General features: G+C 45.3%; 2 protein-coding genes across 3 annotated transcripts in view; one reads left to right on the forward strand and one right to left on the reverse strand.

Annotated features, from left to right (window-relative positions):
- Positions 1-158: 158 nt before the first annotated feature.
- cplane1 (ciliogenesis and planar polarity effector 1) lies at positions 159-19,197 on the reverse strand. Its single transcript, XM_069172564.1, is given in 51 exon segments — positions 159-617; positions 796-1,052; positions 1,158-1,288; positions 1,617-1,820; positions 1,902-1,957; positions 2,060-2,228; positions 2,306-2,437; positions 2,552-2,594; positions 2,951-3,139; positions 3,322-3,427; positions 3,537-3,802; positions 3,894-4,056; positions 4,198-4,283; positions 4,371-4,439; positions 5,324-5,458; positions 6,000-6,054; positions 6,154-6,238; positions 6,326-6,441; positions 6,519-7,187; positions 7,292-7,657; positions 8,268-8,456; positions 8,458-8,542; positions 8,824-8,888; positions 8,977-9,050; positions 9,131-9,282; positions 9,525-10,616; positions 10,706-11,021; positions 11,262-11,373; positions 11,478-11,627; positions 11,724-11,833; positions 11,916-12,063; positions 12,378-12,542; positions 12,622-12,839; positions 12,941-13,071; positions 13,190-13,418; positions 13,500-13,667; positions 14,173-14,337; positions 14,427-14,507; positions 14,783-14,973; positions 15,089-15,888; positions 15,997-16,197; positions 16,296-16,545; positions 16,751-16,933; positions 17,146-17,249; positions 17,362-17,518; positions 17,598-17,701; positions 17,810-18,042; positions 18,309-18,428; positions 18,511-18,646; positions 18,726-18,832; positions 18,922-19,197. Coding segments are annotated over 50 exon segments (9,675 nt in total). The 5' UTR covers positions 18,807-18,832; positions 18,922-19,197; the 3' UTR covers positions 159-449.
- A 6,794-nt stretch (positions 19,198-25,991) lies between these two features.
- The window catches only part of LOC138212275 (protein FAM222A-like), a 19,818-nt gene continuing 18,614 nt past the window's right edge, over positions 25,992-27,195 (forward strand). For both annotated transcript variants that reach the window (XM_069172571.1, XM_069172577.1), the window contains exon 1: positions 25,992-26,255. The gene's annotated coding sequence lies outside the window, so the exon portion shown is untranslated. The remainder of the gene's footprint in view (positions 26,256-27,195) is intronic.

Below are 27,195 nucleotides of genomic sequence, written 5' to 3' on the forward strand. Positions count from 1 at the left end.
TAATATAATATGAGAGACAAACTGTTTGATGCTAAACGCTCCAAAATCAGTCAAACATTACAAACAGTTTGTTGGATCACAAACCAACCTGGACCACATGAGTAGGTCTTCTGAGGTCTTGAGGGAAACTCACTGAAGACACAAAAGCCATGACGGGAGGGAAACTACTTCCAAATATTTAATTGAGGACAGTCAGTATGTACAAAAACAAGGTATAGATGCAGAAAACTTTACACACAAATAGCACAAACCTACATTTTCAATACAAACATATTCTATTACAAATTATACCATAAAACCTATTACATCACTTGTCATTTATTGCAAGCTTACTTTAACAAAAACAATACTTTTGTGATATTTAATATCTTTGAAAATTATATTTATTTTATTATACATTGAATTTACAGTATTTGCAAAAGGCACAGAATTGGTTGGTCATAATTGTTTTAGTTTTCCGCCTGCTGGCTCTGTTTCCTCTTTCCTTGAGACACTGAAGCTGAAGGATGTTCTGCCGCCACCATCCTCTCGACAGCAGCCCAGTCGATTTCACTGAGGCTGCTGCCGTCGCTCCCGGAGAGCTCGTCCAGCCAGTCCAGCCCTGAAACACCGTCGTCCTGCTCATCCAAAACATGAGAAATGTACAATGGAGAATGAAAACCCTTTAACATTAGTGACACGGATGCAACACCACAGCAGCACCGTCATCAGACAATCATCTGAGACACTGAGGTTCTTTTCTATCTGAAGCAGTTGGATTGTGATCGAAATGAAGCGCTGACGAATGAGTCTTACCATGTTGGACCGTTCTCTGCTCTGCAGCCTACTCGGCTCCATCTCTTCTGTCTCCTCCTCTCTGGTCGGCTCCCTCGGGTTCCCTCTTCCTGCAGCAGTTCCTCCTGAGAACCTGGTGTTCGTCCCCGTCTTCCTCTGGTGTCCAACATGGCGTTCCTCCCTCTGGCTGGCCGTGTGCGTTTCGCTGGGTCTCTTTGTGTCGGTGAGCATGCCACGCCGGGTCACCTGAGACAGACGGTCCCTTGGCAGAAAGGTCACTGAAACCAAAAATCACACTTGCTCCTTAATTCATGGAAATAACTGGAAAAACATTTATGGAGGTCCATATTTTGTACAGGTTAAGTTTATTATCGTTATGATACCTGGTCTATGAAGTCCCAGCCGTCTGCGGTGACCCTCTGAAGATCCCTGAACTTCAGCAGACCGTGGACGAGGGAGGGGCGGAGCTTGTCCTGATCGGGGCTTAAGACTTCTTTTATCGTTGGCAGATACACTGTAAGCCCAGAGAAGAAGAAATGCCTCCATTACCATGTAAGGTCATCATCTTGTTTCCTTAAGCATAGTTAAACATAAACGATTCATGCCATTATTCTTAAAAGAATCCTCATTTGAGTTTTAGAGCGTTGAACTTTTAGAAAACCAAGTGATTAAAAAGGGTTCACTTACTTTTTCTTACCACTGTGTTTAATTACAAATGTTTAAAATGAACATCGTTGTGGAGTGAATGATGAATTAATCATGATTAGAGTAAATGCTAGATCTGAGCACGATTATTATTTAATGAGAGAAGATCCTGGTCACATGACTGCTGCAGAAGGTACCTGCGAGTGGAGCGGAGGAGTGGAGCGGAGGTGGAGCGAGTGGTGGAGCGAGTGGTGGAGCGAGTGGTGGAGTGTGGGGTGGAGGTGCCTGCAGCACCTTCAGCCTGTGAACAGCTTCGTAGGCCTCCAGGAGAGGTGAGAAAGTCACTGGCCAGAGAACAAGCATCCCGGGTCCTCTGGTTGAACTGCTCCAGAAGCATGAGCCTATTAAATCAAATGGAGTCTGACAGTTTACACGTGCACACGCTTGCCTTTTGGCCACAGACGATGTAAACAGATACGTACTTTTCTTTTTCCTCTCTGGTTCTCCAAATGGATTCTCCATTTCTGTTTCTTGATTGCTGTTAAAAGAGGGTGAAAAATAATGTGGATGCAATATTAAAAAAATACAGGAGAACATTGAAGGTAAAATCAGTTGTAGTAAAGAGGCAACCATCTCTCACCAGCGCTGGAGAGGAAGAGAAAGGTTTGCGCTCCCTCTCTCTCAGACTCGCTCTGTGTTTGTGATAAACAGCCAGTCTGTCTCGTTGTTTCCTCCTCATCCAGGTCCTCAGCTCCCTCCTCTCGTCCTCTGGGACTCGTCTCTGTGACATCTGCGGCTGCTCCGGCCTGCTGTGGGTCAGATTACTTTTTCATCATTTTTGGTTCAGTAGCTAAAGAACAGCACTCGTTTTTAGTCGGCACTCTACCTGCTGTGGTGAGCAGTCTGTGAAGTGGACAAATCCAAGTCGGTAGGAGATAAATATCCTTCCCTGACCAACTCGTCTAACATTTCTGCTGTATCGGATAACTTAGTGTGACCTAGATTCTCATCTGTCCATCTACAGATCAACAGATAGAGGGCAGAATAATGTCAAATGGAAGAAGTAGTACAGCACAGCAACAACAGAAATTCTAAAATCGAACGATTAAAAGGCAAATTTATGTGAACTTACACGTGCGGTATCTCGTATTCTTCAGCAAACTGATCTCTCATTCCTGTAGGTGAAAGATAAAAGAGTATTTTTTTTTTACATTATGACTAAAACTGTATCTGCAAGAGTAACTAACATCACTCCAAGGTTAAACAGGACGCCAGTCATCTATTAGCAGACTACCAGAGAATAAGAAACATTATTTCTCCCCAAGCCCAACTGATTTGGAACAGAGACATTAACAGTGGAATATAAGAGTGATTGAAAAATCCAGTTAAATCCAGTTGTTATACTAGCCAGATGTTTAAAGGTTCAGCATGTAGGAGTAAAATAATCTATTCACAGTAATTGTGTTTTTCGCACTGCTCCTTTAATGTGGTTAATTTGATTGAGAAATGTTGAGATAAATTGCATCTTTACTTGGCGGGGTGTGACGGTGGAAGGGACCAGCTCCCTGACTGTGAAGCCAAGTCGAACCATGAAAGGAAGGCTTCCTTCCAGAACTGTAGGAGTCACTATGAACCACGTATTCTTCTTCTCGACTTTCGTCTTCCACTTCACAGGCACTCGGCTCAGGTAGAAGGTCTGGATCACGTCTGGGTGTCCGTGCTGTTGGAGAACATGCAGCTGATGTTAACGGAGCCTTACAGAGAGTTTTTTAAACAATATGAACACGTTCTACACTCTTAGACCAGTTTATGTTTCTTATATGGTTTTCAGGGATTTGCAAAGTCATTTGAAATACGATGCAGTTATGGCTTCCATTACCGATGAATAGTTTTCGGTCCTACCTTGATGTGGAAGAGACAGTCTGACAGTTTTCTTCACTGCTGTGGTAGCAGGAGCATTAACATCAGGAGCCTTGTCTCGGTTGAGCTTTTCATTAGTGTTCACCAGCTACAGTCACACAGCAGGACAAACAAGGAAAGATCTATTACATAAACACCTCAGCCTTAGAAGTCAGTTTGCAAACTTGGGTGACATTCATAAATGAATGCTTGTGTACCATCCTGGAGTTTGAGAAGTCCATCTCCAGATGATCTGCAATGTTCTGCAGAGCAGCCAGCTGGACATCCAGCTCAGACAGGCGAGAGGAGAACCAGACTATAGGAGGTGAGGAGGACGCTCTGTGAGCTGAAACGCTCTGGGTCTTTATAGCTCCACAAATCTCAGAGGCAGATGGATCGACCACGTCCCTGTCTGGTGGAGGGATTCTCTCTGAAACCGTACTGGCCTCAACATGGCTGAATGAAGGAGACTCCTCAGGGATATCTAGAGTATACAAAGATATGCAGTACATACTGCATGTGACTGTATTCACTATAGAGAACTGTATAAAACCTTAGTATGAACAGATAAAGACCTGGATGAGTGGTGGCTGCAGCAGCACCATTCCTGATCACAGAGGTTGCAAGAAGATGAAGCTGAGCAGAAGTGGGTGAAGAAGGGCGGATGGAAGAAGCATCTTGATGCTGCATCACGTCCTCCAGATCTAAGACACTTATGAACTGACGGCCACCAAGATCCTGCAAGACAACAACAATAAAACAAAGAAAATGTAAAATATCCATTACTTTAAGTTATCCCTTGCTGAAATGTGGTAAAAATAGTTTGCTTGTGTTTTCCAGATGTGGTGCTGGGTCCACCTTCAACGTCTGGACTCTCACCAGAATATTCTCTGGTTCTTGTGGGGTCTCGTCTGATTCTTGAACACGGTCTTCACTCGACATCTGGACATGAAGTGAACTTTGTGCTGGATGAAGAAATCACACACAGTGTTTAAATAAACTCACCAGAAGCAGTGTGTTGTTCTTGGACCCGTAATTACACAACAACTTACAATTAGGGCTTTTCTGCATCACAGAGCCCCGGACGGACTCAGCTTCACCCACAGACGTGGGAGGACGCGCTGCAAGAAAAGGAATCAACACAGGATTACTTTCTCTGATCCTGTGTTTTGTTTTCATGAAATCCAGGCAACACATGTCACGCTATTGTTATGCAAGGAATTATTTTTCTTTTCGTTCCTTATATTTAAAGATATTTAATAATATTTATAATAATATTATTATTATAGATAGATTAAGAACTGCATTTTTGGAGGCTTTATCATATTCAAAAACTCATGAAAGTTGGTACACGATGACGAAAAATGTCTTATTTTAATGGAGTCGCGAGTGGGCGTGGCCAAATGGCTCGCTAGCGCCCCCTAAAGAGTGGTGGACATGTGTAGCACACCGAGATGTACAAAAAAGTTCTGTGCACTCTTAACATGTTTGGAATTAAAAGTCATCAAAATAATTTGTTTTTGTTCATCGGTGTGCCCCGTGGCGTGGCGGCCAAAAAGTCAAAGGGGGGGATCGAACCCCAAACCTTCTAGATGAGTAGCAGCAGTGCTAACCACTACAGCAACAATCTTCCCAGGAGTTAGACTGCATTGTGACAAGTCTTTGCCTCACTGCAACCTATAACTCTACCGCCCATGAATATTCATTTAAATGCGACCAAAATTGCCAGAGACATTCTTTGGATAGTAGATATACGTGTTTTCAAGGAGGTCTGCAGTGATATTAAATATCTATAAAACTGCAAGCGGGAATATGCGGACCCTCGTGTGCTGCACGTCGGGGAGCCGGTGGCCCCGACCCGCTGGATCCCCGACGTGCAGCGTGCGAGGGCCGCAGATCACTGCTTGCAGTTTTAATATTAATTTCTGATTGATCAAATATGTAAACTACAAACACAAAGCAGAAACTGTGTAAAACATGAATTCTAACCCAAACACTAACTCACCTGGGTCTGTGTTGGTGAAAGCATCATGGCGCTCTGGGGGTCTTTTACATGTGGAAGCAAAGGCGTGAAGCTCAGCGGAAGTGGACATGGCTTTTATCAACAATCTTTGACCAGTCAGTTCAGTGTCAAAGGATCCTGGAAGTTAAAGAGGAGCAGGTCAACAGAACTATTGATGGCACATACAGTAATTATGTTCCCAAATGTCTGATCAGGAAATATACTGTGTGTAACACAGTATGTTGATAAACTGCATTGAAAAGAATATATAGATGCCGTTTCAGCAAACGTAGGAGCCTTTTACTGAGTTCAGAAGAGGATATTTATCTTCCATTCATTTTGCTTTAGTAATTATACAAGAGAATTAAGAGAAACTTTAGTCGTTGACATTTCAAATAAAATGCATTCATTTTGTATGAGCTGCTTGTCAATCAAACAAGTGCTGTAACACTCTTCTAAATTCAGTCAGTGTAACTTGAATCTTTTTTCTATCCTCCCTCTGAGACCTGGGGGTGTGTGTTTCTTGCATTTTTGACGAATGACAAAAAAAAGAAAATTGTGCATTTTAACTGGCAACATACAAGAGCTGAAGTGGGGACCGAAAACCATCTGAATATACAGAACATAGTTTTCTCCATGTTAATGTGTTGTGTTGTGTCGGCGTGTGTTTGAGACTGACCATGTGGGACAGTAACATCCTGTCCAGCGAGGATCTCTTCAGCAACTTCAGCTGGCTAAATACATATTGGAGCAAGCATACAGTTTGATGGTGGTGTAACAGCTCAATATTTGTAATGTCAAAATGCTTCTTATTAGAATTGATATTGTTCTACCTCTTGAGTCGGGATGATGGAGTCATTTGGTCTGAATGTGACCTCGATTTTTCCCGCCTTCTCCGCTCTCTCTCTCCTCTTCTGCCTATAAACAAAAAGTGAATACAGTGAGTCAAATAATTAGTGATTAAAAAAATGTAGCCACTAACATTAAAAACAAAGATGCAATTGCCTCTTGCTGGATTTAGAAGTGGCCCGTTCAGTAGTCTGGTTGGCTCTAAGCAACTGCAGCTCTTCCACTGAGATGAGACGGGTCGTTTGGGTCAGAGGAGCTGCCGAGGGCATCATCTGTGGCAGATACAGAGATCTATAAATAAGGAACAATGTAATGAGAGCAAATCTAAAAATCTTAAAACTCTGCTTACCATTCTTGGTCCTGACTCAATATGTAGAAGCTTGATCACAGGTGATTCTCTCACTGGAGCTGCAATAACAGCAGCAGGTATGGAGGAAAACGACACCGGTAATCTAGGGAAGGTGATGTTGCCGTGTGGTGCAGGTTGGATGTGCACCAGGCGAAGGCCCTGCATCGGAGTGTGAGCTGGTAAAACAGGAGAAAGCAGCGGGAACTCTTGGCCTCTGGATTGCTCTGATGCCCAGATGTGAGGCTGAGAGTTCCTGAGACTTGAATCATGTGGAGGGTTGAAACTGAGTTGTCTTTTTGGAACTGAGGAGAAATATATATTTTCTCCACCGGCCCTCGCCGAGGTGACGTGGTCGCTGTGTTTGAACTTGTGCTGATAGATGTCAGGGTTGGTAGTGAGCAGCGTCTGCGGCCGTTGGGCTGACGGATGGTGTGCGGCACTCTGCTGCAGCAACCGAGGACGGCGCAGCTGAAGTAACTTCAGGCCCAAAAGCTGTGGAGCAGAATCATTTGGTAAAGTACCATTTGAGGGTAGTGACACAGGATTACTGTGAATAGCGTGACTGGTGTCAGTGGTGGCCAGGAGCCCCTGGGAGGAGGGGATTAACCCCCTGCTCTGCCTCAACTGAATGTCTGGCGACTCCGCCTGGACGGAGAGTGGCTGCATTTCCTGTAGAGAAGAGAACTCGTATTCAGCTTTGTAACACTGTGATGTAAGTCATGTTTACACAGAAAGACAATCAGTCACAAGTGAATCCAGCATCCCAGCAGTACCTGATAATTTACACCGCTGGCGTTGGAGGGTCGACCTCTGTTGGTGTGATGCTGCTCGGCTGCTGCACAGCTTCTCGCTGAGCTCTGCACGGCAGGCTGATCCGCAGACGTACACGCAGCTGTACGACTGAACTGGGGGTTGTTGGATCCCGGATTTGACACAAATGCCTGGATTTGAGGTGCCACAGAGATGGTAGTTTGAACAGGTAAGGCATTTGGTTCAGGGATGGGGTTGGTAATGAAAGATGAGGGCACAGGAGGGTGTGAGGAGTTCATGTCTGGCTGGGCAGTCGAGCTCTGCTGGACAAGTTGTAGGTTGGAAAAAGAAGCTCCCAAAACCTCGCTCAGACTCATGTAGTTGATATGCTGAAATAAAGGCAAAAAACACTCAGTTAAGAGTTGATGTTTCAGTGCAATCCTTCTGGAGCTGACGCTGCTTAGAGCAACATGTACACGTTGCTATGACAACACCGGAAGTTAACCTATGCAAGTTTCCTCGCTTCTACTTTGTGATGTTGAGTATTTTTCTCTTTGACTTGGTTAAAATACATTTTCCTTGATGTTAGCAAAGTGAAGTCATTGTCATGTTGCCTTGTTATATTCAGGAAGTTGAAAAGTTGTATTGTAATTCACAATCTGACCCAGAAGTTTTCTACAAGGCGCCAGAAAGTGCAAGACGACGGGCAAAACAGCAGATTTCATGATCCTGTCTGATATTGTACTGCTGGTCTACCAGGTGAACACGGTAATAACTGATGAAGTTAGCTTATTAAGTACTGTTATACTTAGATTAACAGGAAATTGTGTTTGTTTCTATGTTGTTTGAGCCTTTGAACGCTGCTCTCATTTATTTCCTAGTTTTACGGTGTTCCATGTTACCGCTGCAGTAAAACTTGAATATGGACATCAGTACGAAGCGTGGACTCTTTCATGACCAGAGGGGGCACACCTTTCTTTTGGGTTGTTCTGTTCTTACCTGAACCAATCTGAACAAGTCTTCACCCAGACGCTGTCTTATTGGTGGAGCCTGAGTGGGCGGTTGCTGATTGGAGGCTGTCGAATCAGCTGTGGAGCTTTGTGGCTGAAGGGCTGGAGGATCAGCAGCTGTGTTGGGAAGCAGCACTCCAGTCGAATCCGAAGGTTCTGTGTGAATCGAAGCTTCAGGCTGGGCGGGGGGAGGAGCCGGGGGGGGTGGGGGGGGCGGGGGGGTCTGGGTGTGAAGGAGCATGTAAGCCTCCAGCATCACTGGGCCTTAAACAATAACAACATTATATTCAGTTCTTGTTGTTCCAACAACAAACTGAAGACCAGACTCATTATTTAGTTTCTTTATTTAAAGGCAAGTGTTGAAGAATTAGTTAACTAGACTAATAACTAGTAACTAGTAACTCGTTAACTACTATGATAAGACTTAAAATATCAAAAAGATGCAGAACAAGCTTCTACTGTAACTTTGGTAATAACGCTTTACAGTAATAACTCGACATTAACACCGTCATACATCAGTGAATGATTTTAAATTCAAAACTCACTGAGATCTGAAACTGAACATATCTCCAGCTTCTTCTGAGCAGTCGAGGTCTGCGAGCTTCAAACTCTGAAAAGGAAAAAACAACAATCATTTGTGTCATTGACAACCTGAATGCTACATGTGAAGACTGGGAAGATGAAGTGTTCATATTAACCGTTTCAGGTGTGCAGATGTTCCCACTGGAACAAGAGGATGACTCTTCCAAGCCCTCACTGTCACTACGTTTACCTACAGATGTCACAGATATTATTTAAATATTCTGTTACATTAAAGCAACTTTCGTGATCCAATATCACTTCGTATCTTACCTTCTTTTTCAGGTGTAACGTCTAAGTCAGCGAGAGACGGCTGTTGTGAGCTGGACTGTCTCTGCTGAGCACCAGAGATCGGTTGATGCTCGTCAGTAAGGAGAGGCGTCCTGTGAAATGTCAGCTCCTCTGGTTCATCTGTACGAGAACTACTGCAAGCAAAGAAATGTTCTATGAATCCATCACATTCTCATGTATCCAGTAAGTACAAAACAAAATAAGCATAGTTTAAAGATTTGTGTCTTTAGCACATAGAATCACATAATCTCCCACCAGACCAGATTCCATTTGCCCTCCTATATTCTGAAATGAACTGTCCGTCCATCTCGATGTACGTGTGCTAGTTTCCAGCTGGTTCAGTGATGTCCCCTTGTGAATAATACAGAGTACTCACATGGATAGTTCTTCTTGTTGCAGATTGTGATGGAGACCAGTGATGGGAGTGTTGGCTGATCCTGGGTAACCCGTATCAATGCTGCTCTCTCTCTCCACCTCAGGTTGCAGAACAGGAGCTACAGTCCATTGCATTTCTGAAGCTGGAATATGGGCGCTATAGCGGTCGGTCGCTAACAGAGCCGTGTACCTGCTCTGCAGCAAACTGAGGGAAGTGAGGACGGCAGGTGCCGAAGCTTTGACACGTATCACTACTCCGTCATCAGCTGTTCTTTCAGCTTTTCCTCCTTTATCTTTCTTCTGTTTACCATGATGTCCCAGCAGCACTCTCCGATCAGCCCAGCGTACCATCCACTCCAGCAGCCGGCCCAGCTCTGGAAACTGAGCCTCTAATTTAGGATCCAGGCCCTGCTGCAATTCTGCCACAGCTTCCACAGACATGGAGGAGCCAGATATGAAGCTGTGTGAAGGCTGCCTCGGGGTAAAGGCCCCTTGAAGAGGGCTGGTTTCAGAACCAAAAGGGGCTCCCTTCACTCTGCTTTGCTGTCGTAGGCCAAACAAACCTTTTTGCCTCCCGGCTCTCGGTTCAGGATGAGAGCTGACAGAAAGGCTAGTCCTGGATATGGGAGCTTCACTCCAGAGAAAGGAAGCTTGCAGCTCCGGTGTTGTACCTTCTTTGCCGGGCTTGTAGCAACAGCCCGCTCTGAACACAGGTGGATCATTGCCTGAGTACTTCCTCGATGGATGGTGTCCATCTTTTTGACGACGATGTATTGTAGTGAGCACATCAAAGGTGAGAGAGTGCAACTCTCTCTCCCTCAACTGACAGCTGAAGCCCTTCAGCAAAGGAAGCTCAGTGCTAGAGTCAGCTACATCTGGACTATCCTTCTCTAGCACATAGCTGAGGAAGAGCTCCAGGAAATGTAGATACTCGTCATCTTCCAGCTCAAACTCCCAGGTGCCAACCACTGGTGGGGAGGGCTGCTCCTCCTTGGCGTCACCTGGGCGACCCTCCTCTTGAATGACATTTTCAATCTTGATAGCAGTCTTCTTTGCATGCTCTCTTTGCTTTACTTTTTTCATTATTTTTCCCCTTAAAAAATAACACAAGTGACAGAATAAGCACCAACACAGACATGAGACCTCAGAATAATGTCAGTGCTGTGATTCCACACGAGCTACCTGGTCACGGCTCTGCAGCGCTGTTCAGGAGAGATCGCCTCGGACGTGTTCTCTGCTGTGTCTCCGTCACTGCAGACCGGAGGGAACCCAGCGTCCGTTAAGGTGCTGGTGCTCAGACTTGTACCCAGCGACAGTTTCCTTAACATGGCCATCCCGTGTTTGCTTCCCCTGTCCTCCTCTTCCTCTTCTTTCTCCCACAGATGGAGCACAGTTGGCGCCAAGTGCCGCTGCAGGCGCACCAGATGTTTCCTCCTTTGCCTGAATTTGTCTTGAATCAGAATCATCATCGACTCGTCCACCTCGTCTTTTTCCCCTTCTGGAAAGCAGTATAATGCAAATTAGCATGCAGTGATCATGCTGAATGTAACCAATACGAGAACATAAATTATTATTGTTGGCTGCCACAACTGGACTTCAGATTCTAATAGTTCAAAAAGGGAAGTCAAACAAAAGTTTAAGTAAAAAAACGAATTCGTATCTAAAAACCTGCATTTTTTTTTTTTTAGGACTGAACAGTATTTCAAAGCAGCTTGGCAATCAGGATGAGGGTTCATACCAATGACATTGCATTGCCTCAGTCTCTGCAGCAGTGAGTTATACTTTTCTCTCAAAGGGACTCTGACAGACTCTTCCTCCTCTGGGAAGGCTCGTACCAGCGTGTCTGCCACCTGTGAAGAAGAACAGCCAACAATGAGGAAAAGGTCTCACTCAAGCTCCGTCTGTTTCCCCATAACGTGCAGCATGTAATTAGGAAAAGGAAAGAAACCGTCACCAGAGACACGGCAGGTAGTTCCGACACCAGGCTGAGCAGAACGTCCTGAAGGATTTCTTCGGCATTGAGGAAGCAGGAGAAGGGCAGAAAGCGACGGGCCCAGCGGAGGGCATCAACACAGGCAGAGGTCACATCCTGATCACCAGAGATCTGGGGGACGCAAAAAACACGAAAACTTACAGGACGGCACTGGATGAGGATAATTACACATTAACATGTCGCACACTCGAACAAAAACGTTGATACCTGTTCATTTCCACCCTGCTGTCTGGCAGTCTGATACCTCCGGCAGTAAATAGAGAGCTGGTCCCTGACATGCAGCATCCAGCATAAAGCACACAGCTCCCTGAAACAGACTAGTGGCAGAAACATAGTTAAGAAGTGCGATCTGAATTAGATAATTGATTATGATATCTGTGATTTGCTGTGACATCTTACCAATAGTCTGAATGGTGTCTGGGTCCAGGCGACCGTCTTTGTTTGGCCCCTGTCTGAAAAATCCACCACGGGTGATGAACTTCATCAGTCCCTCTGGGAAAGCCTTTTCCTCTTCAGCAGCTGATGCGTAGGAATACTTCTTCTTGATCTGAAAATCACATCAGACTTGTGTGTGATTTGAGCTGGCTTGGGACTTCATACTCAGTCACTGAAATCACCTCTTCTTTATTCTAATTTTCGTATTTGCAAGATGAACCAATTAAAGTGTAGCAAAGTAGAAAAGTTTGTGCACTGAGTGAAAGTGTTGTAAAGCTGTTAATCTGAAATCATAAACTAAGAAACAATCAGTTGTTCTAAGTAGAAAACCTGTCCTTCATGAAGACTCATGAAGCGTCAGCTCTGTTTGCAACACTTACAGATCATTTCATCAGATAGAAACTGGTGAGCCCTGTGAGGAGGTACCTTGTGCAGGAGGTGTCTGGCACGGCGTAGATGGCTGATGTACCACTGGGCAGCAGGATGGCAACAACGACCAGACCTCAGAAGTAAGAGTAACCTTTGGAGAACCCCAGAAACTTTGTGCCGACATGCAACTTCTGCAAACTGCCCCGTCGTCCCTATTTGGTCCTAAAAATGAGACGCGTACAAAATTTGATCACAGAATTGAAACGTATTGTATGTAAAAATCAATCTTCTATGACTGTACCTGTGTGTTGGGAGAAGGCTGGGGGCAGTAGAGAGGGGGGGAAGGCAGATACAGTCCAGCGGGCACCAAGGTAGGCAGAGAAGAACACAGTTCTTTGGCTGTGTCCAGCAAGGAAGACAAGGGGGAGGACATAACATTCACCCCCGCCATGACTGAAGCCTTCAGGACATCCTGTATGGAAACCTGCAACAAGTCCCAGTCTTCTCCTTCCAAAGGTTCTAGAAAAAGGAGTAGAAACACCACTCAGATCAAAGTACAGGCTTCTTTTACATGTTCTGTATGTGCTTATAGTATCTCACGGTTGTCAGGTCTCACTCACCTGTAAAGCTCTTGTCACCATCTTTATCTGTGCACTCTTGGGAGTTACTGCCAAGAAGACACTCCAACTCAGCCTGAAAAATGCTTTGTGGTTCTAAAACTGTTGGCAGGTGGAGCTCTCTCCTCCTGAGCCTGTTAGAAAGATGTCATGTTCACAAAAAACGCATTACGTTAAAGTCTGAAATGGAACTTAAGCTATTCTAGAGTTGGCAACATCATCTACTTGTTGGTTATATGTTTGGAAACTGACCGGGTGACGTGGGAATGCTCAGTGTAGCTGGTATAGGCCAGGCTCAGGGACACTGCTGTTTTCCAGTCCCCCAGATGATAGGCCAACCACACGGTCTCAGGAAGCAGACCCCCCAGCAGGAGGAGGTCCTGGCAGTAATCCACTGTCCATACTTCTGACAAATGCTGCTGTCGAACTGCTCTGGCCACCTCCTCCTGGCACAGCGGCACCACACGTCCAACGCTTGAGGCTGAGGAAAGACACGTCAGCAAACAGCAATACTCATGAAGGAATCCTCTGTTTAACTGACGAGTACGTTTTGGAAACTCACCGTGGGGCAGATGTAGTGGGGGAAGGACGGCCACGTTGTGAGGGGGCAGGATGTAGAGCGGTTGGTTGGTGAAGTAAGAGGCCATGAATCTCCCCAGCGTCTGAATCACTGCACAGGCTGCGTCACTGTGAAGGTCCGTCAGCAGCTCGGGGCTGGGAGGGGAACCTGCTGCAAGGGTCATAAATAACACGCCGTCCTTCCACAGTAGCTTACACTTGTTGTATAATCAATACATAAACGCATGGCTTCATGGTCGGCCCTCGTGCACCTCTCTGACATCGTTTTTTCCAAACCAACAAACCCACATTCACTCTCTCGTCACAGACGGGTGGAGGTGAGAGAGGAGCGGGAACATGTGCTTCTCTTTCTAGTCCTCCTTTGTGGTTACTTATGTATTTGTGACATTTGTTATGTGTACAGCCCAATGTGACACGATGCAACGCCGACAACGAGCACATTTACAATAACGTTAAATAATAAGCAACATGCCTGTTCAAAATAATACATTAATAAAACATCCTGTAGTTAATATATTGGATTATAAGTAGTGAAAAAGATATTACTGAATTTAAAAATCAAGTCATACTGTAACCTTTTGAGTTGCTGGAGCTACTTACAAAACAGTTCCATCAAATAACTGAACGATGAAAACGTGTTGTTGATGATGGCTGACCTGTCGTGCAGGTCATGTTGTCCTTGTGGTGTTCAGCCCTGTGCAGTATCAGCTGGGCCATGTGGTCGCCGAGCTCCTGGGCTTCTCTCAGATGATACTGCGACAACAAACTATACAGGAGTGCCAGACAATGCCGCGTCTCCTGGAAGACTCTGCGATTACAATCTGACAGAAAGATGATTATTAATATCTCAGACTGAGCGCGAGCATACAGTAGGGGAGTTTAATGTTCAAACAGAAACAATGGTTCTTACCGTTTTTCCTCTCCTGACACATGTGTAACCGCCATGTTTCTGCACTTTTGGGGTACAAGCCACACAGGAAGAGATGTTCACCTGGGGGTACAAGAGCTATTCATACTCAGACACTCTTTGACCGTTCATTTCTTTGACTTGAGCCAAAGTTAAATTACTGTGCTGCAACTTTATATTTGGTTCGTTTCGAGTTCATTTAAAAACTGAGTCCCTGAGCACACAGTTCCTTTTGTTTTTCATCTTTTACACATAAAACAGAGATTTTTTTTATTTTTTTTTACAAAGTCAATGTTTGATTTATTTTCTGTATCTGGCACCATAACCCCAGTTAGATAAAGAGTTCTTCTGTTTCAGACCTGGGTAGCTCAGCAGTGCAGGGCCCTCTTCTAGCTTCTCTCCTGTAGCCTGCAGAGCTGTCTGGATCTGTGACATGATCACCGACAACCGTTGCTCCTCCTCCTTCCATCCATCACAGCCTTTAAAGCTCTTTAGTTCCTCCATATAATGCAGGGTGATATCGTACACCAGCTGCCACACTCCAAACAATCTGGTCAGAAGAGAAAATCAGCACTCCTCTTAGACTTATATTCAAATGATCCGTGATATGACAAGGCTGACATCTGGTGAAACGGTTAACCCTTTGCTCATAATCATGTCTGTACCTGCTGGATGGTCGCTGGGGAACAGGTCCAGCCTGATGTACTGAAATGGATTCTTCCTCTTCCTCTTCCTCTTCCTCATCCTGCAGCAAAGGTACATGGTACACATCTGAAGGCCAGACCTGTGCTGGCTGGGAAGCAGATTCCTTGTTTGCAGAGGACCACACAGTTCTTTGCTGCAAGCTGTATGTGTGGTCGAGAGAATCAGAGACCAGCTGCAAGATAAGCATGACTCTGGATAGACTTTGAGATGATAAGTGACAGTGACTGCTCTGGTCGGGGTCAGGAGGAGGAGTCAGAAGAAGGCGTACGATCTGTTTACTGAACTCCACCACCAACACCAGGCAGTGTGGCCCGTCGGAGGGAGGGCTGTCCCAGGGAAGGAAGGATAGAAGGGTTTTGATGAGGAGCAGGAGGCGAGTAGAAACGAGGGCATCCTTTTCTCCTGTGTGGACCACAGAGCTGGGCATCAAATGGAGTAAAGCAGCAAATCGCACCACACAGCAGAGTGTGTGCTTCAGCAGACGAGCTCTGTGCTCCACGGCGTTTCCCAGAGACAAGCCAATAGCCCATGCTGTTAGCAGCCTACTCTGGATTTTCCCGAGTTCACGACAAAGAGGAGTCTTCCTCTCTGTCTCAACAAAGTCTTTTTCATAGTCTGGGCCAGTGACAAGTGCGGTGTCATTGTGAGTGTCCAGGGCATGCAATGTGTCAAACATTGAGGCAAACTCCAAACGACCACCATCCTCCACATGAGAGCCAGCAGGAGGTCCATCCAAATCAGAGTCATCCTCAAACAAAGCCTAGAATCCCACAGACACAAAACAACCACCACACCTGAATAAAGCAATTGATACGGCAGTCATGACACATTTTTACTGAGTGTCATCCCATAATACTATCCGGCTGACCTGTACACTTTTAAGAAGCTCCTTGGTGCCACCCAGTGTCCGCTGGTCCAGCAGGAAAAGTGGCAAAGAGGATCCATCTGTGGCTGCTGAAATGACAGATTCTGTGTTGGCGGGTCCAGATGTAACCGTGGGGTTGAACTCTTCGAGGCTGCTGTCCAGATTCAAGCAAGACACCGACTCCAGCCAAGCCTTCACGAGAATCTGAAAGTGATGAATGCAAGTAAACTTATATTGCCAGGAATTGTCCTCCAAAGAGAACAAACAAAGATTGCTACTGCTACGAGTCTCTGGCTACTCACCTGGGATTTATCCAGCGTCCGGCTGGCCTTCTCGAGGTCCTTGCTTGTATCCTTTAGAAGCGTTTTTAGTAGCAGGGCAGGAGAAGGCCTGTTTAGCACCTTCATAACTGAGGCCATGTAGCCATCAGACACAATGAGATAGAGCAGGCGTGGATGCCAGGTCACAGAATACCGCTGCCTCAGGACATCCCGCACAGACAAGCTGGAGCTGGACAGAGAGGGCTCCCCCTTCCCTGCAGACACTGGTGGTCTGTAGAGAGAAGCATGGTTCGTGAAAAAAAAATTCACTAAACAATTTATAATAAAACATCACGTTTCACACTGGATTTATATTTCATTCATGCCTCGGATAAGTAAGGAAATGACCTGACTGATGAAAACTGAAAGTAAAGCAATCAGTAGTAAAGACAAGCATGAACACATGACAGGCAGAAAAGCCTCAAATTATAATGTACCTGTAAGAGACCAGAGGGTGCAACGGCAGGAAGTGTGCAGGGCCAAAGTCGACATTGCAACCAGAACTTGATAGAGTGAGAAGCCCTCCAAGGCGGGCCAGCATAAGAAGGGAGCCTCTCTTCAGTACACAGGCCAAGAAAAGGCCTCCAGGTGACCAGCTGACGCTGCCCACCCAGTAGGACCTGGAAGAGAAGATATGTGAAGACCCTTTTTAAACATGTACAGATACCGTTGTTTTCTGTTGCAGCGCTGGGATGTCATCACGCAGTGCTTTACTTCATGCAGCTGCAGTCATGGATCTTTGCCACATTTAGACAGACGTTGACCAAAGTTAAAGTGTCGGACTGCTGCGCAAAAAAAACATCGATTCCCATTTTCACTTCTGCATACTGACCTTATATATTTAGAGGGGATAACCATCTTCGGGCTTCCACATCCTCCGAGGCTGCTTGATATGGAGACAAAGTTCTGTGTGCTCACAAAGAGAACTTGTGTCGCCTGCATTCCAAAACAAAAAAAACATATTTTGATTCACATTTCCTGAAGAACAATGGACCATAAAGAAAATGATTAAGATGTTAAAATAGAAATGGAGAAGCCTGCTGCTCACTTTAGGCTTTCTCTGGTTCAGGACCACGGCTAACAGGCGGCCGTCGGGAGAGAAGGCCGGCACCAAGGCCCCTCTGGACTTCACTGGCTGGCAGGGTGGCGTGAGGCGGGACATGGGGTATGTCCTGGTGGCCCACTGTATGCTGCATCCTGCAGAACTATTAAGACAAATATGCATTTTTAAGTACTATAATAACCAGTTAAAGTCCTGAATGTTACACAGACCTGTTCGCTCACCGCACTCTCTCATAGCCTTCTTTCCACTGAATCTTAAGGCAGGTGATGATAAGCTTCTTCCCAGATGTGAAAATAAAGGCTGACAAGCAGGTATCACCCATAACCTGAGGGAGATGAGATGAGATGAGATCTAAGGCCTGTAGAAAACAGGAAATCAAGAGCAGGTCCATAAAATTGTGCCATGAATGAAGTAGTCAATTCACTCAGCAGACCTCCGTCTTAACAAAGATGGTGTGTTGGGATGCTTCTTTGTTTTGTGAAGAAGGGAAAATGGTTTCCTCGAGGGGCTGTATTTGTGCCCACTGTCCTTTAACTGGGCCATCTCGCAGTCCTGTCAGATCCCTCGCAGACAAACACTCCCACAGGAACACTTGCCCAGTTATGGCTGCCAAGAGCACACACATCCCGTCCCATGAAACCTGGACAGACAATTTTGTGGAATTCCCTGTAAAAAAAAAAAAAAAAAAAAAAAAAAAGCACTGTTGAATTAGGATTCAGGAATTCACTGAAATACATGAACAATCTGCAGGCTAGATCCAGGAGAGAAAAGGTACCTGCACATCTTTGGGCTAGATGGCACCCTTATGCAATATAATGAAACATGACACTGTCCACACACGATGCTCACAGCGATCCAAACTGATTGGATATTACACCACCAGGCCTGAACTCGTGCCAGATGACCATGCAGGGTCTTTATGAAGTACACACCTTGAGCAGAGGTAATTATCTCAACTACTTCTGTGACTGCAGCAGCAGTCTTCAACAAATCTTTATCCCTGTTCCACAGAAACAGTTCTCCAGAGTCCAACAGGCCACAGAGCCACATGCCTGAAAAACAACAAAACACACAAGTGATGTACGATCAGAACAGACAATCTGGTTTTTCTCAGAGTTTCTACAGTAAACTCACCATTACTGGATGAAGCCATCGTCACCACCCGGGTGAGCAGAGAGTGGAGTTTAGGAGTCCTCTTCTTGGTGCGACCAGACACCAGATTGATCTCACTGATCCGTTTGTCATCTAACAGGAACACCGACTCCTTCTCCTGAAGAGCAATGAAGGTGTTATATTGTGAAGAGGGAAGCCCAGTTTCAGTGTCTCCACCTCTGTTGAACCCTCCTCACCTGGCCGAGCCAGCAGAACCGCGGCCAGGGCTTCTTCCGCTTGATGCTGGATGACAAAACGACCTCCAACTTCAGCTCCATGTTTGAAGGACTACATCAGTTCAACTCTGCAGCGAGACCGGAGGAACATGTTCAAGCTGGTTGAGTGACAAGCAGCAACGAGATGAGCGGACATGTAAACCTTCTGATCACCTACACAGGTTGTTATCAGCGTTATTATGACGTCAGTGTTTGCCGACTCCGTGAAGCACGTGACCAGCTGGAGGTCATCCTCTGAACTGGACCGTTAACGAGCGTTAGCCACGAAGCTAACTTTACCTCATGCGCGTTGTCTTGGTCCATAAAAAAGCCTATCAGACGCATTTTAACAGTATTGACGACACTCACCGGCGACGCTGACATCAGCTGGTTGGAGGATGTTACTATAACCGTGGTAATGTGATGTTATACCGTAGATAAGCCCGAGAATATTTCGAAACTCCCTCCGCTTCAGTAGCCAGAATTGTCTCCCATGATCCTCTGCGAGGAAGCTTCATCGCGTTGCCGTGGCAACGTCGGGAGGCAGCCGACGCGTTGTGGGAAACAGGAAGTTTAAAAACCCTTAAATCAACAAGTTTAACCCTAAAACACGAGACGTTTTTACTTCGTAGCATCTTACCGACAGTTACTGAACTTTCAGCCTCATCAGATAAAGTATTATTTCTCTAACGAGCTCATTTAGAAGCCTGAAGATTGAAATGACATTTTTCTTGCACTTCCTTGTGGAGCATCAACTTCACTACAAGACAAAAGGCTGTTTTTACTGACTCCTCACAGCTTTATTGTCCTTTATTTATCATATTGCCACGGTTCCCCTGTTTTCCGTACAATAACACTTCTGGAAATTGATCTTTTGTTTGTTCTCCTTTCTGTTTGTGTTTGTGGACATTCAGGGTGACGGTGTGCCCGTCAACAGACCATCGGGATGGTGGCCCACAACAACACAGTGAACAAGGCACTTTATATCGCACTTTCATCATTTAGGTTCATGCCCTGTTAAGTGCAGTAAAGTAAGTAAAGTTCAGAGGTGTATGCCGGTCCCTTCAGCGGTGTATGCTGGTCCCTTCAGCGGTATATGCTGGTCCCTTCAGCGGTATATGCCGGTCCCTTCAGTGGTATATGCCGGTCCCTTCAGCGGTGTATGTCAGCGGTGTATGCCAGTCCCTTCAGCGGTGTATGCCGGTCCCTTCAGCGGTATATGTCAGCGGTATATGTCAGCGGTGTATGCCGGTCCCTTCAGCGGTGTATGCCGGTCCCTTCAGAGGTATATGTCAGCGGTATATGCCGGTCCCTTCAGCGGTATATGTCAGCGGTATATGTCAGCGGTGTATGCCGGTCCCTTCAGAGGTATATGCCGGTCCCTTCAGCGGTATATGTCAGCGGTATATGTCAGCGGTGTATGCCGGTCCCTTCAGAGGTATATGCCGGTCCCTTCAGCGGTATATGTCAGCGGTATATGTCAGCGGTGTATGCCGGTCCCTTCAGCGGTGTATGCCGGTCCCTTCAGAGGTATATGTCAGCGGTATATGCCGGTCCCTTCAGCGGTATATGTCAGCGGTGTATGTCAGCGGTGTATGCCGGTCCCTTCAGAGGTATATGTCAGCGGTATATGCCGGTCCCTTCAGAGGTGTATGCCGGTCCCTTCAGCGGTGTATGCCGGTCCCTTCAGAGGTGTATGCCGGTCCCTTCAGCGGTGTATGCCGGTCCCTTCAGCGGTATATGCCGGTCCCTTCAGAGGTATATGCCGGTCCCTTCAGAGGTATATGTCAGCGGTGTATGCCGGTCCCTTCAGCGGTGTATGTCAGCGGTATATGCCGGTCCCTTCAGCGGTGTATGCCGGTCCCTTCAGAGGTGTATGCCGGTCCCTTCAGCGGTGTATGCCGGTCCCGTCAGAGGTGTATGCCGGTCCCTTCAGCGGTGTATGCCGGTCCCTTCAGAGGTGTATGCCGGTCCCTTCAGAGGTGTATGCCGGTCCCTTCAGCGGTGTATGTCAGCGGTGTATGCCGGTCCCTTCAGCGGTGTATGCCGGTCCCTTCAGAGGTGTATGCCGGTCCCTTCAGAGGTATATGCCGGTCCCTTCAGCGGTATATGCCGGTCCCTTCAGAGGTGTATGCCGGTCCCTTCAGCGGTGTATGCCGGTCCCTTCAGCGGTGTATGCCGGTCCCTTCAGTGGTGTATGCCGGTCCCTTCAGAGGTATATGCCGGTCCCTTCAGCGGTGTATGCCGGTCCCTTCAGCGGTGTATGTCAGCGGTGTATGCCGGTCCCTTCAGAGGTGTATGCCGGTCCCTTCAGAGGTGTATGCCGGTCCCTTCAGCGGTGTATGCCGGTCCCTTCAGAGGTGTATGCCGGTCCCTTCAGCGGTGTATGCCGGTCCCTTCAGCGGTGTATGCCGGTCCCTTCAGAGGTATATGCCGGTCCCTTCAGCGGTGTATGCCGGTCCCTTCAGCGGTATATGCTGGTCCCTTCAGCGGTGTATGCCGGTCCCTTCAGCGGTGTATGTCATTTCCAAACAGCAGCAGCACTCTGCCACACAGAGTATTTCCAGGATTTCCAGTCCTGTGGTGGGTGCGGCTTTTCCAAAATTGCATTATTGGGCCTTTATAGCTACCATCTGGATAATTGGGCTCATGTTTCATATAAAACTAATAATAACAATAATGATAATAAATTGATATTTACACAATAGGGTTCTGTCCCTTCAGGCTGCATCCTGTACATTTGCTGCACAATATTCTTGTACGAGCATTATTTTTCCAGCAGATGGCAACATGCTACAACAAGGATTAACACGGCACGTATACTCAGCATAGCAATGTGTTTTGAGTTCATGTGAAAGCCAGTTCAGACTGGAGCAGGAGATCACTGTAACAGATAAACAGCGGCATGAGAGGCGTTTGTACTTTGTCTCTTACCTATTGCAGACATTTCTCCACAAGGTCAGTTTTTATCTTTTAACTTGCAGGCCTATCAACTATCTGAGTGTTTGTGTGCAGTAAGTGGTCTCTTCACTATTAACATGCTTTGGGTTGTACAAAACCTTTAAGCAATAGGGTCTCTTATTGGCTTGTTACAGAGAGTTACTAGCTTTTCCCCCCGGCCCCTGCTGGTATTTAATTGCCCTTGCACTCTCTCTTTTTCATCATGATGGAGATGACGGCTGCCATTGCCAATAGGTGAAAGAGGAGACTTCACCAGACCTTAATTGGTTCATTTGCCTCCGCCTGCCAGGCGCAGATGGAGCTCTTTATTACTGTCACTGCCAGGTTCATTCTGCTCGGATGAGGACCGTCGTGAGAGTGAGCACTTGACATCTATGAGGACATGATGACATGTCCAAAAAAGAATCAGTAGGAGAGTTTAAGAAACCAGCTCTTCCAGCCATATAAAGACTTTGTGCTTTCATAATACCAGCTTACCCATTCTTTTGTCGCCAATTTGCTGTTTCAGTAGAGCAAGACTACCATAATATTATTGTCATCCTTATGACATCATTGTTTGAAGACCAAAATGTAACTGGCTGTAAGGTTTCAGTTGCATCCCTCAACACAACAGTGTATGTGCATAAATACACATTCTTCTCACAAATTATTCAACTATTGTTGCGATATTTAGGTTTCGTCTTACAGTATCCTTAATCATCCAATGTACCATCATAGTACACCCAAAACTGAAGCTAATATTTGATTTAAGAAAAAAGAGGAAATGAAAAATAAGCATAAATTGCAATTAGCTAATTGTTTCACTGAACGTGAATGATGATAATAATGAGCTTTTTTTTTCTACAGCATATTTGAGAAAGTGTTATAATTACAACTAGGCCTATATCCACACAAGCCTTGTATCAGCTACGTAACAGAGGCCCGTCACTGACCCACCATACACATCAGATTAGAGACAAATAGTTAACATGGAGTAATGTACTTCTTCTCTGTAATTACTATTTATTTGAATGTGGCTGCTCTCTTAACAAGCAGCCAGTGATGGTCGCTGCATTAGGATTTCTGCATGATCCTTTTGCAAACTGAACAATTACTAATCCCTGCATGAGGATGAGCCTCCAGACAGGATCAGTATCATGTGTGTTGATGTGCTCTTTTAGCGCAAAGTGGACTCATTTTACTTTCAATTCAACAACATTTGGATTAACTGGAGAACTGTTTCCTGTCCATATCTTCGCTGTTCAATACTGGGACATCAGTTGGCATGGTAACCTCATTTGCCATCTGCAGGCCTCATTCATACTGAAAAAATGACACTCGGGGAGCTGTCAAGAAACAATTCAATATTCCTCGGCAACAGTGGGTCAGAGGACGTCTGCTGTAAATCTCAGCGCTCGGTTTGCATTCGGCTGTCTTTCTTAGAAGATAATAAATGGGGTGTTTTTGATGGGTTTGATTTGTAGTGAGTGTGGTTGCATTCCATCTTCACGTTTCTGACATTGTTGGGAAGATTGATCAGTGTGTCGAGGGCAGAGTGCAGGACCGTGTACTTCGGATAGACAAATTGATTTGGTGTTCAAAGCCTAAATCAGCTTTCAGGAATGAAGAATACTGTAAAATGTGTGTCACAGACACAAGATTGCAGCATGATGTCAGGAAGGAATGAGTTCAAACTTTAACATTTTGCAGAGAGCTACTTGCTTATAGCTAAGAAGCAGACAACTCAGTAATGTTCACTGAAGACTTGCTTTGTTTAACCTGTGTAAAAGCAGCCGGTCATGGTTTCACCGGGGTTACATGCAGGACTATTTCTCAGCCAGCTGTAGTGACTTCCTTTCAAAGCGTGTAATCTAACCGCCAGTCCGCTGGACGACGGCGTGTCAGTGTCTCGATTTTTCTCCAGCTCGGAGAGAAACACCACGTATTTATGTTTCGTAAAAAACATCCAGGTTAGGCACAAAGACTACTTGTTTAGGGTGAGGAAAAGATTTCTTGAAAGAAACCCAAACTCTGACCTCCTGAGTAGAAGTCCAGAATGTAAACCATACAACCTGCATCCTTTCATGGCTTTAGGCTGTTTTGTACTTCATCAAATGACCTCTGACGTTTGACACATGTTCTATGTTACATGACCTATGACCTGCCGAGGCGAGGCCAACCGTCACGCTGACATACTATCCTCTCTGTCAGCGGTATTATAGCGTGATGCCGGCCGGATCCAAACAAGACCACGTCCAACAAATGATCTCAGCCAAGAAATTGTCCCACACATTTTATACATGCTTACTTTCTCTCGAGAGTTTCGTGAGAATATTTAGACTTAAATATCAATTGACACAAATATAAAATTGCAGCTAGTTATCTGTTACCTGCTGCTTCCACTCTTTATGCTACACTAAGCTAACTCGGTGCTGGCAGATGTAAGTGTGGAATCAATCTCTCATCTAATGACACAAATAAAAGCATGTAAAGCATGAAAGCAAAATGCTGAACTGTTTCTTAAAGATGAGATGCGACTGCAGCGGTGATAGCGCATCATCAGACATACTTATGGTGGAACAGTTATGATATTTTGACTTGTCATTAGAGGAAAATCACTGGTGTAGCATTAACAATAATTGTGTTCTTTCTGAGTGCCGCTGTGAGCCATGAGACGGAGACGGTGAGCAAACATGTGCAGGACCTGAAGCTGAAGCAGCTTAATGGAATCCAGCCCTCAATGTCATCATTTACACCGGAACATTTCCTACTTTATCATGTCATACTGTTTTAATGAAAACTGCCTATTTTTATGACAACATCTCCAGAAACATCAGCGACAGCATCACACATGCACCCACATGCACACAGGTACATTTAGCTCTCCTCTATAATGCAGTCAGCTCATGCTGCGATGCCATTAGATTTACAGCATGTTCATTTTAGCAGCCACGGGGGACTATTATTAGATTTAAGCTGGGTGAGTAGTCAAGCATATATGAGTGTCGTTTCTATCTGAATAATATGTCACATACCTCATGTCCTTAAGGCTAACAAGACACAAGGCTATTACATTGATAAATGCTCTAATTTTAAGTGTATCCACCTCAGGAAGCAAAATGTACAACATAAAAACTGATTCTTGATTTCAACACAGACACAAACACACTCTTTTTCCACTTTTTGAAAATACAATATTAACATTGAGAGAACAAGATAAATTTGTCTCAAATTGAGTTACAGTGCACAAAAAAAATCGTTTATAACAAATAATTTGTCTTGTTATCATAAAATATGTTTCAACAGGTGTGAACAATGACGTCCTTTATGGCTCCAGTCTGTTTAAGAGTGACTGTAAACCGTGTGAATGAAGCAACAAGCTCTGATCTGAGTTATTTCTGACCTGAGAGTTTCTGTCTGGACATATTACTGTAGTTATTTGCATTAAAATAGTTTTCCTGCACATTTTTAAATACCATGTGTTGGTTGTGTAAGACAGGTGCTTATTCAAAGCTTTCATTTACAAAGCTACAGTTTGTGTTGTGTTGTCTCACTGACTATCAATGTATGGCTGAAAGTATTGAGGATATTTTCTGAAGTAGGTTATTCTTACTTTTTTATTACGGGGAATCTACTTCACTACATTTCAGGAGGATAAATTATATATTTGACTCCAAGAATTTTATTTTAGGACTTTTCTTTCTGAATATTTTCAGATTTTACATGGAAAACATGTCGTGAACTTATAAATGATTTACCAAATTATCCAGCAGTATAAAGCAGTTTGACCATTGACGTCAAAATGGTGCCTGAACCTTAATGCATCAAACTGTTTCTGATCATCAGGAACTTTAGGTGGGGCTCTCTGTGGGCCGGTGAGCAGTAGGCCATATTTTTCAGTTTTTCTGATGATGGTGAATTTTAAAGGGAGGACGTTGACTTTAACTGTGATGCTATTGAGAGTTGATTAAGCACCGCTGATTGGCTGAGCGGTAAACGAACATCTGCAAGGCTGATGTGTAGCATTGTTGATGGGGCAGATGTGCAGTCCAGGGGTCACTGCAGACCAAAGCTCTCGTTTGTAATGGGCTCATACGTCAGACGTTCTTCCCCTTTAAATGGTTCCGCTAAATAGTAACGTGCTTCCTTTTGACCGGGTTTGGCATCACGGCAGCGGCCGCCTTCTCGTTCATGCGATTGGCCGAGCCGTGGGAATATTCAAATACAGCTTGATTGATTGGCCCGAAGCCGGTTTCAACAGTGCAGAGGACTCATTTCTATTCCGACATCACTCTCTGCGAGGCTCGGTCGGCTGCTGACATGATACACAAGCGGCTTCACCGACAACCGAATCGGGGGGATTTTCTCCTCCACGCGTGCTGAATGTGTCGCGGAGGTGCAGTTAACGGAGCCCGCTTCATCAATGGATATTTCTCCCGTGGTTACAAGTGCACATCGCGAAATCAGTGGCGAAATTGCTTTTGCAGAGGAAATACGCCTTCGGAGCAGGAGAACAACCAATCAGCCGAGGCGAACCAAAGATAAACAAGCCTTATGATAAGACCAAACTCTGTAAGACACTCATTATGTTTCTCATCCTCATCACAATGTTTACAACACACATGGAAAATGGGTTTTTTTTTACTTCAGAAAATATTTTGTGTCATGCATTTGTGCCAATTGCTTTTTAATTGTAGCTGTGTGCACTGTGTAACAATAACGGAGTCAGAAACGAGAGGATTTGGGTTGTAAAGATGCTTCAGCTCGTAATGTCACGATTGATTTGAGGTCGACAGCGCTGAAGTGGTGAAAGATGTCCAGTGCGCACTAAAGGAGCGTCTCGCCCTTACAGCCGATATGTCATTATGGCCACAGACTGTGTCTCTGGGCTGATGTGTGTTCATGGATGTAGTCCAACTATCAAGTCGTTCATTTGTACTGCGACCACAGAATAATATATCTAACAGCATATTAGCCCCTGGAATGTGTACAACAGTTAAATATAGGACATAGTGGGCCTGAATTGGTTATTTTATTGGAAACATTTGCATAACAAACATCTGTAGTTCTTTTTTTCTCTCTAAACTGGTCCGTCGTGAGCCAACATCTGTCTGCACACGTGAATCGGATGGATGGGCTTTGCATGCACCGAAAGGCGCTTTATGTATCATCCTCTCAGTGGATACGGGAAGTGCTTTGAAGTATATTATCAGTCATTCAGGGCTGCTTCTCAGAAGGTTTCCATTTCTATTGTCTAGAAGCCGGAGGTGGGATCATCGCACCTCACTGCACCGGTGGCAGCCGAGGTTGAAGGTTAGCCGCAGCAGAGGTTCCTATAGATTATTGGCCAGGTGTGAAATTCTCCCCTGCACGCCTCTTTTCCCTGCTTGTGCCAGATCCTTTATTACCCAGAGAGATGGGATGTCACAGCTTACCACCAGAGGCAGAGAAGAAAAGCCTGCAATTTGGTGTTTTATTATCCTCCTCTTTTTTTCTTTCTTTTTTTTCAAAC

Source organism: Embiotoca jacksoni, unplaced genomic scaffold (assembly GCF_022577435.1).
Source record: "Embiotoca jacksoni isolate LCO1_2020_lvr unplaced genomic scaffold, fEmbJac1.0.p SCAF_10, whole genome shotgun sequence".
In the NCBI taxonomy this organism is placed as follows: domain Eukaryota; kingdom Metazoa; phylum Chordata; class Actinopteri; family Embiotocidae; genus Embiotoca; species Embiotoca jacksoni.